The 12999-nt window shown below is 34.5% G+C and overlaps 2 protein-coding genes and 1 pseudogene across 2 annotated transcripts; 2 read left to right on the forward strand and 1 right to left on the reverse strand.

Annotated features, from left to right (window-relative positions):
• Nucleotides 1–2873: 2873 nt before the first annotated feature.
• On the reverse strand, nt 2874–4704 carry LOC129893155 (aldehyde oxidase GLOX-like). Its single transcript, XM_055968649.1, has one exon. The coding sequence runs from the start codon at nt 4642–4644 to the stop codon at nt 2968–2970; it is 1677 nt and encodes a 558-aa protein (XP_055824624.1). The 5' UTR covers nt 4645–4704; the 3' UTR covers nt 2874–2967.
• A 2517-nt stretch (nt 4705–7221) lies between these two features.
• LOC129893012 (tabersonine-19-hydroxy-O-acetyltransferase-like) lies at nt 7222–8277 on the forward strand (annotated as a pseudogene).
• Nucleotides 8278–10841: 2564 nt separating this feature from the next.
• Nucleotides 10842–12473, forward strand: LOC129893156 (stemmadenine O-acetyltransferase-like). Its single transcript, XM_055968651.1, has one exon. The coding sequence runs from the start codon at nt 10926–10928 to the stop codon at nt 12423–12425; it is 1500 nt and encodes a 499-aa protein (XP_055824626.1). The 5' UTR covers nt 10842–10925; the 3' UTR covers nt 12426–12473.
• The last annotated feature ends 526 nt before the right edge of the window (nt 12474–12999 follow it).

Raw genomic sequence — 12999 nt, forward strand, 5'->3', positions numbered from 1 at the left:
GATCAACAAAAGGAAACACAACTCTAAGAAGACCAACACATTAAGGAACAACAAAACACTAACAGGGCTGAAGCTGAAAAAGGAAATCAAGAGCATACAGGATGGCAAATTCAAAGGAGAAGAGGCAAGAAAGATGGACAACACCAACAACATCAAACACAACAGCATAAAACACAAGTATACAGGTCAAAAGGGGAAAGTTCAGTACCTCACCAACACAATAGCAGCAACAGCAATGATGGAAGAAACCAGCAGTAGTCAGGTATGCCTAATAACCCCAAAGTTAAAAATAATTGTAATGTCCAAACTTGTAATGTTGAATCTGGAGTCCAGAGATAACCCCCTTCCCCAAAAAACAGTACATCCCACTCCCCATAATCCCATTCAGCAGGGTGGAACTACCAGACCTGCAGATAAGGAAAAAGATCAAAATATTGATGCCAGAGTGGAACCAAGTTCAGAGTTGAATATTGTGGAATGCAACAATGTCAAAAGCACAGGTATTGACTTAATATTCCCACACCCCATGCCCCCCCCCAATAATTTAAATGTGTTAAACAATTTTATTGTTCTGGCTGAAGAAGTATGTGGGGTTGAGGAAGGGGAAATACAGGAGAAAATCACTAACATGCAGGAAGGGGCTAACAGGGGGAGGGAATCTCTGTTGGTTGACCCTAGAAAAGACTATAAAGCCCCTGCAACCAATCCTCCAAATGCTAGCAGGTCAAGGATACAAGAACAACAAATTGATACCCAAAAAGAAGATGAGCTCAGAAGGAACAATCCCAATGATACAGTACAAGGTAATGTGGCTAATATTCAGTCCAATAAGGTTCAAAGGCAACAATCTGTAGTAGCTAATATTCAGGCCAATAAATAAGCTTTTGCTTATTTATCTCTGCAGCAGCTGTTGCTCCTTGTGCAGACAATCTGAAGTTCTGAAAGCTGTGATCACTTCCTGCATCCTTGTGTCCTGTATTCAACTCATTTCTTATATGCTCCTGATTGTGTTCATCATTTGTAGATTGAGAGACAAGTCCATGTTGTTGAGCCTTGTCCTGAGGCAAGTCTACTTCCTCATCTGCAGCACAGTGTTCTTCCCACTTTTGGTCGTCTTGACGACTTTTCGAATTTGAACTTTTTGGGGAAGTTTCAAAACAACCTGGATACTTTGTTGGATTTGTAACACCAATATGAGCATTTTGATCTGGTTGTTGCAGCAATTGACTCAGTAGACCTCCTTCGACTTCACCATGGCCATCATCTTGACGACTTTTCAAATTTAAATTGTTTGGTGATAATTCGAGACATTCCACCTGGTGGGGGTTGTTGTTATGCTCGTTGAATCGTCCCTCTTGGCATTGGTTTTGAACTGAAAAGTTCACCGGAGCTCTGCCGCCGGCGCCGTCAGTTTGCTCCCCCACGATTCCGTCGGCCAATTGGTCTGAATATTTGGTATGAGGAGCGTGCTAGTTACCGTTAGGGGAGAGATTTAGGGGAGAGACATTTTTGCTCCCTCACTCAAGAGACGTTTATGCAGGATTTTCTAGAGAGACGTTTCTTCTTTCTCTTTCAAATGGTTTGCCTTGTAATTTTTTTCATTATTATTTTTTAAAAACAACCTTTTTCTCTTACCTCTCTCTTTTAAAATTGTTGCCATCACTTTACCACCACAAATCCACCACCAGATTTTTTTTTACCAAAGTTCCTCGTTCTTTTTTTTTTAAATCTTCTTATCATTATATTTATTATTCATGTTTTCTTTATCGAAAAAATAGAGATCACTATTTAAATTTTATATTTTCTCTCTCCCTCTTCACCCCCCCAAACCACTATCTAAATATTAGATTTTCTCTGTCCTTCACCTCCCCCCCCCCACACATCCGCCCCTTACCTACATCCTCTCATCCCCAACAAAACGAAGAAGAAATAAAAAAAAATAAACAAACAAATTTGAAATTGAAATTAAACAGGAAGAGAAGATTTTTTTTAAAAATACTACAAATTTAAAATTAGAATAAGAAAGAAGACATACATGAAAATAAAAGTGGTGAATTCATATTTATTATATGTTAAAACCTTCATTTTTTCTAAATGGAGAATAAAAATGACGAACAAGGACAGGGAAAGAGAAGAAAGGGGAGGTTTGGGGGGTTCGGGGGTGTATAAGTGGAATTTTTCTTTTTCTTTTTTGGTTGAAATTCTATTCTTTTTAGTTTTATTTTTTTTATATTTAAAATTTATTTTTATGATTATTTTAAATTAAAGTGACACGTGTTTTTGTTTGATTTGTTATTTTTTCATGTCATTTATTTTGACTAGGTGTCAAGAAAATGTTTCATAGGTATTTATTTGTTAAAATTGGAGTGTCTAATAGAAAAAATAATTTGTTTAGGTGTCTAAGTGAAATATATGGACAACTTTAAACTTAAACCTAAAAAATATGTAAAACTCTTATAATCACTCACTTACATGAATAGTTTTTGATATTATATAGCTTTTTATTAAATTTTAAATATTATTATCACACAAACGAGACGGAAAAATATTTGTTTATACTATTGCGTCTCGTGCGTCCCTTTTCTTTGATGATTAGATGTTCTGTTAGTTGTTTACTTTTTGATCCAATATTTAGGATAAATTAAATTGTTACCCCTTTAGTTTTATTTAATACGTTACACGTCTTATTTTTCTAACTGAATGTTAGTGAAGTGTTTAATAGACACATTCTTATTACTAATATGACCGGTGGCGGTTTAATCACTTTGGCTGGAAAATTGTTAAAACGGGTATTTTAGTTATATATAAGTTTGTTGAATTCCTTTGATAAAAGAGAAATTCTAATAAAATGTATAAAGGGGTTCAGAAATTGCTTTAAGTCACATGTTTCAACTTATATAAAATTATGATTCTACCATAATTTGTCTATCACACTTGTTTGTCTATGTCAAGTCACCAAATCTAATACTACACAGAAATATCCTGAATTTTCACCCACATACCAGAGCTTGGTATGCCAGCATGTACTACAAAGAGCAAATAGTATCCTGGTGGTGCAATTTCTTTAGTTGATGGACCAAATGCTGTGAACCTATAAATATTAGCGGATACTGCAACAATCGCGACTCCCTTCAACACCAACATTCGTTGGTTCATTGAAAAAGAATGCGTGGTGAATGAAGGCGCAATGATCCTGACTGAAACAGTCTCCAGTCTCAAGAATCTAAACACTGTGAAAGTCACGGAAAATGTTTTTTTGTATATCAAGATTTCATCGATGGAGAGGACTGTTGGTTTTAGATGCTTGTGTTCGGGGGCCAGGAATGGCGGGTAGAAGGCTTCCAAGCTTAGATCAGTTGGGAATTCCACACCAGTGAAGTTGTAGAATCCATGTGGATTGCTTCCTCCTACTAGAACCCGTCCATCGGTCATCAAAATGGCTGAGGAATGGTAAAGCCGGGGTCTTGAAGATGCTTTCATGACCGAAAACCTGTTGTGTCCCCTCCTGTTAGGCTGGTAAATCACTGGCCTAGTGACAGGGGAACACGCGTTATCATATCCTGCTGTGCCCCTTGATGCACCATTTATGATGAGAATATCCCCATTGGGTAGTATTAACATATCACTCATGACTCGTGGCGTTGGCATTGTCTCCATTTTCCATCTACCATGAACATCGCTGACACTGATTCGTCCACAACTTGAAAGGGCGATCATGTAGATGCCATTAGCTCTAAGTCCAAATGCACGACGAGGTGCTCCTCCACACACCAATATTTCAGCTTCCATAGGGCGATTTTCGTCTAGAGGAAGTAAGACTGCTGAGCCAGTGCTTGGATAGTTCCTAGGTTCATCACCAGGAATGGAAGGCAATTCCCTCACCACCTGATTTTTCTTGTAGTCAAGAAGTATAGCTCGTGTATTCACGAAAATGAAAAGGTTTCCGTCTGGTAGTAAGAACACGAATGGATACAAGTTGTTCTCGTGTTTCCCATCTCGGGTATTCCTAAGAAATTGTAGTCTGAAAGCAGAGAGGCTGGAAGAGGTACCTCTGGAATTTTTCGGGTAGAACTCGTAGTTATACTGTTTTCTTCCCCCGATCACGATTATTCGTGCATCAGGAAGGATGTGGTCAGTTGAATACCATCTTCGTTGAATTAAAGTCCAGGGAAGCTCCAACCAATCACAGTTCTTGCCCGTGCAAGGTGCTAACGTACGTATTATATGGTCCCCATCATTGAATCCCCCGGTTTGGACTAACGTTCCATTCGGGAGGACAGCACCAGAGGAGCACCACGTATCCGTGTGGACCATTAGTGTACGGAATGTGTTGCTACCAATGTCATATAAAACAGAGTGAGCAGAGCAGTCTTTGTGTAGGACCAAGTCATGGGAGTCATAACGACAACGCCCTCCTGGAAGGGAGAGGTTAGAACGTCCAAAATCAGTCCTATCAAAGATAACTACCTTGTTATTTCGCAGGAGTTGTATGTGCATCGCTGATATGCCAATACTTTTGTGCAACAATCGCCATTCGCCTTGGAGGCGTTTACGAGAAACCAACATCTGAGAAGCTGTTGGAGGTTGAAGAGTGAAAAATGTTAGTACTAGCAAGAAGAGGAAAATGATATTTTCCCTGTCCATAAGTTAGAAAGGAAATGAAGAAAAGATGTAACTAGGAATATTTTCTTCGTTGTTATTAGTGTGTTTGATAAAATTTAGGTGCTAAAATGTCAGTGTCCATATATTTATATATTATTTTTCAAAGAAAGTATTGAATTCAAGCTGAATTGCAGTAGAATACAAAGAAAATGATTTCTGTTTCTTCATGTGTCCAGAAAGTTAGGGGCTGCCAGAATTTTGCTGAAATTGCACAAGTCAGTCTAGCTGATATATAAACACTACCTGCTAGGATACTAGTATGTCGATTAAGAACCTACGTTGCTCGGACTCTTCATGCTGTAAGGTGTGTTTCGGATCCTTCTTATGCATTTTGGATGATCCTACATAGGTGCGACAACATTTTGGAGGGTACGAGCAATATAGCTAAAAACTAGGGGCTGCTTGGGATTTTTCAAAAAGTACTGTCGGAAGTGTGTCAGATGCTCCAAAAGCTATAAATTTTTTGAGGATCTGACAAGGGTACATCAACAATATTTGGAAGGTCCGAGCAACATAGCAAAATTTTAGGGACTGCTCTTCTCTTCCTGTGAATACAATCAACCTTTTGCCATGTAGAATTTCCTATCTTTTCATTAATTCTTCTATGCAAATCAATGTATAGTTTGAACATAAGTGTTAATCCACTGCTCAGGAGTGAAATCCAACAAAAAAATTTATGTACAAATTTTAACATTCTTGCTAGCAAATAGACATTAAAATTAGTATAGAACTAATAGTTGTGCATCAGAGTTGAATCCTCCTGGTGCCAGTTATTAGCTGTGTTAAGAATTATAATGTACTTTTAACTGATTCAAAGTATTCATTTTCTAGTAGTTAAACAACAAAACATGTCCAATGGCGGACACTTCCAATAATGGTTTGCATCTCCAATGTTGCTTTAGTGACAATAACAACAGTAACAACTACTAGTTAGTCCCAAACAAGTAGGGATCTGCTATATGAGTGTTGCTTCAGGGAAATCTTTCTTCCATAGCTTGAGGAGACTCGTGGTATTATGTCAACATATTTCAAAACCATTCTCATATTTTTCATGTAACAATAGCAACTCGAGGGTCACTACTATTTGCATCAATGTCATCGAGTAAACAAAATGTTCTAGCATCTCACTCCTTCCAAATGTTCTGGCAAATGGCTTTAACAAGGTTGAAAGACTATTTCTCCTTATTTCATTGCCATACAAAATTGCTATGTTATTATCAAGTTTCGTTGCTAGATATGAAGGAAGGGGGAACAATGTCATGGTATAAGTAGGCAACGCATCAAGGACATTGTTAACGAGGACTAATCAGAGAGTTTCCTAACACTTAATTATATATTTTTTGTTAGCGGAAACGTGAAAATATAAAGAATAAGGAAGAGCAACAATATTTAACGTGGTTCGGATCAGAATGATCCTACGTCCACCAGAGAACAACTGCCTTTATATTAACAAAGAAAGGGGAGAGATCCCAAATACATCTAAGAGAATTGCTCTATCAATTCTCTACTCTTATAATGTATTTTGCAAATGACTTAGAATATGAGAAGAAAAGAGAGAGATGTGATGAGAGGTGTGTTTTAAATGAATCAAGAGCTACCCATTTATAGGAATAAATGCTTGCTCTTGATGTCATTCATGACATCACATTCTTGTCAAGATGTCAAAGTTTACCAAACTTTCACCTACCAAGTTGCTACATTAAGTCAAAGTTTACCAATTTTTCACTAGCCGATCTACAAGAAAAATTCTCGCCGCTACCATAGCAGCCTGTATAAGAGCCGAAATAGGAGTAGGCCCCTCCATGGCATTAGGTAACCATACATGAAGGGGGAATTGAGCGGATTTAGCAACTGCACCGGCAAATAAGAGAACAACGCATAACGTAACAAATAACAAATTGACCTCATTATTGATTTGTTATTGAATATTTTGAATAAATGCCTAAATTTCATTTCGCCTCTTCTTTAACATAATTGATACTCCCTCCGTTTACTTTAACTTATCCACTTTTGACTTTTCACGCCACTTAAGAATTAAGAAATTCGTACCAAATTGCTACATTAATTTATCTAGAATCTTGTCAATTTTAACACTTTTATCTAAAGTGAATTCAACAGTATCAAAACAGAACAAGTTAAAATGACATCTAACCCAATTTTTATTGTAAGCAATGTACAGTATCTTCCCTTGACCCCAAACAACCTCAACGAACATATAAGAATGACGGGATTTGAACTTGAAATCTTATAGTGTTTCTTCTTCTCCAGTGACCAGTAGGCCAAACCTTTTGTTTGTAAAAGGAAAATCTTAATGTTTCAGTTTGAATTAGGAATTCTACGTCCAACTCTAAGCAATCCTTACTTGAGATTACATTAGTAATAGTTCCTTAGCGGACATAACTCTAATAAATTTCGAATTATAACATTAGTAATAATTCCTTAGCTGAACTAATAGTTGAAGTAATACTACCAAAAGATGTAATAGGGTAATAATTAAGTACCCTTCCATCTTTAATCAGAGGTCTCTAGTTTGAGTTGTCAAATGAAATTGCCTTTTATATGTGGCTCGCTTTTCCACCCAAAATAGGAGTTTACTTATTCAATTTTGGTGGCATAGCAATTAGTATCTCCATTTCACATAAGATTGGTGATGCTTCTAGCCTTTGCACATTCATCAAGAATTGGTGCAATGCAAGTGAAGGATTAAGAAGCAACACATGTTGCACGGACTCTCCAGAAATAATGTTGCACCCGTGCCAAATCCTTAAAAAATACACTACTTTTGAAGCATCCCACATGCACATCATTTTTGAAGAGCCCTATCAACATAGAGGCCAATAAGGTAAGAAAAGACTCTATTTTCGTCTCTTTATCATCAATTTTTCCACCGAGAGGGACAACTGATACACGCCAAAGGTAAAGTGCTTGCCAATTCATCCTGTAGCTGAAAAACTAGAGGTAAAAAGATTCATTTTTACTAGTTCAAATATAGCTAAAATGAAGGATAAGTTGATCAATTGGGGTTACAATGAAAACGCGACGCGTGTAGAAGTTATTATAGCTTTGTTATGGAAATGTTTCATGGCTACAAAAGGGTGCAACTCTGTTGCAATTGCTCCAGTAAATATAAGGCATAGATTAGTTCCACCCTTGGATGAAATTCATTTGGTAACTTTTTTTTTAATAACAAGTCTTATAGAAAGTGTGGAAAATGAATGGTTTTCTTTGGTAGGAAAAATAAAGAGTGCAATTGGGAGAATTGATGGTAATTACACGGAGAAAATCCGCGGAGAGGATGGTTTTGAGTTTGTATACAGTAATTTTATGCAAGTCGGAACGTTGATCATGAGTCAAGGTGATGATTTTCGCATGTTAAGAATTTCAAGTTGGTGTAAATTTCCCATTTATGAAGCAAACTTTGGATGGGGTGAGTCTATTTTAACGATTATCGCGATGTTTGGAGTAAAAGATAATATTGTTTTATTAGATTCTATAGAATTTCCTGGTGGAATTGAAGCTTGGGTTGTTATGGCTGATCAAGAAATGACATTGTTTGAACAGGACAAAGAACGTCAAGATTTTATTTCATTACATGCAATTTATGATCTCAATTGAAGTTGATTGTCTACAAATCAAAAAGTATATTATGTATCGATGTTTTATTCATCTTCAACAAGTTGATTGAATATATGATTCATTGATTTGAAAAAAAGAGAAGAGGTTCCATCCGTTAATCCTCATATTTAGTTGATAGCATTTAGGTAAAACGTTAAATACTCGAATTTAAGGTCCCTAATTGACTTTTGGTAAAGGAGTTAGGGGTGCGAAGACCTCTTCTTTCAGAGAAATAAGTGGCTCACAAGGAATATATCCTCATCACCTGGAGGATAAAGTTGGAATAGGATTCAAACTTGCAGTTTTCAAGTCATGAGCGAGAATCATGTCGTTCACTTGTCACGTGTTGCTTGTCTAAAATCCGTGCTTGTTTTAATTCTCCTCCTGTGAAGTGATTTTTTTTTGGATATAAATATCAAGTTTTTGTTGAAATAATTTAAATATTTTTAGTGGTGGATAAGCACTAATAATATAAGTATATATATATTTTTAAATAGTATGGTTTTTTGTTGAAATAAATAATTAAACTATTATTAGTGGTGGATAAGCACTAATTATATTATTCTACTTTTTTTTGTATATTAGTCTATTTTTTTCCTCATGAGAAGTGGATAATTTTATATGTAGATATATTAGTCTATTTTTTGTTTGAAATAAATAATTTAAATATTATTAATGGTGGAAAATCACTAATAATATTAGTCTATTTGTTTTGTATAGATTAGTCTACTTTTCTCCTCACAGAGTGAATATTTTTTTTGTTGTTTTATATATTAGTCTATTATTTGTTGAAATTAATAATTTAAATATCATTAGTGGCGGATAAGCATGATAATATAATGTATAACTTACATAAATCACACAGTAACGGATAAACATGATAATATAATGTATAGCTTAAACTTTTTTGATTAAGAACACAAAATATTTGACAGACTCTACATAAGCCAAGAGTTAGAGGCAAAAGAATTTAATATCATAGTGTGATTTGTTTAATAGACATGTGTGTGAATTGATTTTTTCAATTTTTGAGGGTGAAGTATGAGCAAATATAAATGCACAACCAATTGTGAATTAAGCCGATGACAATTTTTTAGTCATTATCACCATGAAATGGAGTACTATATTATAGCAATAAAAGTGCAAAATATACCAGAAACAAAAAATAGGAAAAAATACGTATATTATGACCTCACCAATCGCCAATAAAACGATTTTGATAGCAAATTAGATGTTCACTCTTAAAACAAGATAACACTTGGATGTAAGTAGAAGTAAAATGATACCTGAGAATAAATATATATGTTGCTTTAGATAATAATTCTCAAATCTATTAATTTTGGGGACTAAAATAACACATTTTAATTAATTGAAGATAAGAAATCATAACTTGTTTATAACCAGGACCAAAACCACAATAAGACAATAACGTGAGGACCAAAATATTACTATTTTCCTTATTCTATTAGTTACTATCATACACACAATACATGACAAGGACTTAATAGTGGAACTATTCGATTAGTTCATTAGTTACTATCAGATACAATCACAAGACAAGGACTTAAGCTCTTTAATTTTATTCAATCAAAAAACAAAGTGAATTATTTATCACAAGACAAGGACTTAAGCTCTTTAATTTTATTCAATCAAAAAACAAAGTGAATTATTTATCACAAGACAAGGACTTAAGCTCTTTAATTTTATTCAATCAAAAAACAAAGTGAATTATTTATCACAAGACAAGGACTTAAGCTCTTTAATTTTATTCAATCAAAAAACAAAGTGAATTATTTATCACAAGTAACTATTATAGTCAATCCTGTAGCTAGGGCTGTACAGGGCAAACCGATAAACCGCACCAAACCGACAAACCGAACCAAACAAAAAAAAACCCAACTAGTGGTTTGGTTTGACTTGATTTGGTGTTTGAAAAAAAAAACCCGACCATTATAGGGTTGGTTTGATTTTAACTAAAAAAAGTCAAACCGAACCCAAACCGACCCGATTATAGATATACTAATTTTAAATTATGTTATACATAAAATATTTATTAAAATGTAATTTATAAATATTTTAAAAAAAAATTTCATAATTTTTGTTTTCTTTCTTACATTTAGCTTTGGACTTGAGAAACTCATCTAAATAATATACAAAAATAGCTCATCTTATAAAGTTATATTATAAAGTTAAAACTTCAAACAGTATTCTGCGTTCATCTTATATGTTGATATTTTGTACTAGAATTCTTTTTAAGAAGTACTGCTCTGTGCTTTTTAGTAGAGACTATGAAAAATTCAAAAAATTTGAAAAAACCCGAGAAACCAGAAAAAATCCGAAAAACCCAAAAAAAATTGATATCAAAAAACCCGACTTTTATTGGTTTGGTTTGGTTTATAGATTTACTAACCCAACACAAATGGTTTGGTTTGGTTTGGTTTGTAAAAAATCCGAACCAACCCGGTCCATGTACATCCTGTAGCATTTGTTTCCTTATGGGGGAGGAAGATTCCTTATCACATAAAAGGATCTTCGGATTTTTTCATAATGTTGTGAAAGATCGCTTGTCTTATTTTTTGAATTACTAATTCTACTTATTATAAGTCATTATTTGCCATTTTTTTGAAAAGCTTAAGCCGTCAGTATAGATGTTAAACTTGGTCACTTCTATGTGCAAGAACAAGCTATATTCTCATCTTACATGTTCAAGAAAAAAAATGAAAATTGCCAAGATTTGTGAAGTGGTTATCAAGCCATCATCTCCAACTCCAATTGAACTTAGAGAGCACAAAATCTCTTTCATAGATGAAATAATACCTCATTCTTCAATTCCAATCATTTTGTTTTATAAAAGGAGTGAAACCATCACACAATCACAAATATGCAGCCACTTAAAAACTTCACTTTCCCAAACATTAACTCAATTTTACCCTTTGGCTGGAAGAATGAAGTCCCAATATTCAATTGATTGCAATGATGAGGGAGCTTACTATCAAGAATCACAAGTGGATGCTTCACTTTTAGACATAATCAAGAATCCAAAATCCAATGAATTGGTCCAACTCACACCTTACAATTCAGATGGGACTTCATTGAATTTTCAAGAACTTTTAGCCATTCAAGTTAACTTATTCAATTGTGGTGGCATAGCAATTAGTATCTCCATTTCACATAAGCTTGGTGATGCTTCTAGCCTTTGCACATTCATCAAGTATTGGTGCAATGCAAGTGAAGGATTAATAAGCAACACATGTTGCATGGACTCTTCAGAAATGTTGTTGCACACGAGTCAGACTTTTCAAAAATACACTACTTTATCCGACATGCACCCACCAACATTTTTGAAGAGCCCTAACAACACAGGGGCCAACAAGGTAAGAAAAGACTCTATTTTCGTCTCTTTATCATCAATTTTTCCACCAAGAGAGACAGCTGATGACATGCCAAAGGAAAACTGCATACCAATTCATCCTGTAGCTGAAAAACTAGAGGTAAAAAGATTCATTTTTACTAATTCAAATATAACTAAAATGAAGGATAAGTTGATCAATTGGGGTTACAATGAAAACGCGACGAGTGTAGAAGTTATTATAGCTTTGTTATGGAAATGTTTCATGGCTGCAAAAAGGTGCAACTCTGTTGCAATCGTTCCAGTGAATATAAGGCATAGAATAGTTCCACCCTTGGATGAAAATTCATTTGGTAACTTTTTTTTAATAACAAGTTCTATAGCAAGTGTGGAAAATGAATGGATTTCATTGGTAGGAAAAATAAAGTGTGCAATTGGGAGAATTGATGGTAATTACGTGGAGAAAATCCGCGGAGAGGATGGTTTTGAGTTTGTAAACAATAATTTCAATGAAGTCGGAAAATTTATCACGAGCCAAGAGGATGATATTCGCGTGTTAAGAATTTCAAGTTGGTGTAAATTTCCCATTTATGAAGCAAACTTTGGATGGGGTCAGTCTATTTTAACGATTATCGCGATACTTGGAGTAAAAGATAATATTGTTTTATTAGATTCTATAGAATTTCCTGGTGGAATTGAAGCTTGGGTTGTTATGGCTGATCAAGAAATGACATTGCTTGAACAGGACAAACAACTCCAAGATTTTACTTCAGTAGATGCAACTTGTGATCTCAATTGAAGTTGATTTAATTTTCTATAAAGCAAAAAGTAATATTATGCTTTGGTGCGTTCATTGACTATATGAATCATTGGTTTGAAAAAAGAGAAGAGGTTGTACCCTTCAATCATCATATTCAGTCTATAATATTTATGTAAAACTTTCAAAGCTCGAATTAACATCTCTAGATGACCGCTTCTATTAGGGTCCTCTTGTTCTAGAGAAATAAGTGACTCATTCACAAAGAATATAAATTAACAAATTAATATATCTATAAATCATATTAAAATTTGATTGACTCTCCAAAATTTTATCTGTGTCATATAAATCGAAACAAAAAAGTAACTCATATTAGATCTGTGCTAGCACAAATTCCTGTATCTAGTTTAACCTATAAACAACTCTCTCTCTCTCTCTATGTGTGTGTCCATGTGATATTCAAGAATCTTTTATCATTAGAAATTTCAAGTGGAGCAACAAAATTTGTATATCATTAGAAATATTGTTTTAATATAATATAGAAGTATTTCATCAGACAACTGGATAAAAGTTTTAACAACGACAAAACTGGCAATAATTTTTTCAGCATTTTTTG

Source organism: Solanum dulcamara, chromosome 6 (genome assembly GCF_947179165.1).
Source record: "Solanum dulcamara chromosome 6, daSolDulc1.2, whole genome shotgun sequence".
Taxonomy (NCBI): Eukaryota; Viridiplantae; Streptophyta; class Magnoliopsida; order Solanales; family Solanaceae; genus Solanum; species Solanum dulcamara.

Excerpts from the sequence above, each read along its gene's own strand:
- LOC129893155 (XM_055968649.1), bottom strand. The coding sequence starts at position 4,644 with ATGGACAGGGAAAATATCATTTTCCTCTTCTTGCTAGTACTAACATTT.
- LOC129893156 (XM_055968651.1), top strand. The coding sequence starts at position 10,926 with ATGTTAAACTTGGTCACTTCTATGTGCAAGAACAAGCTATATTCTCAT.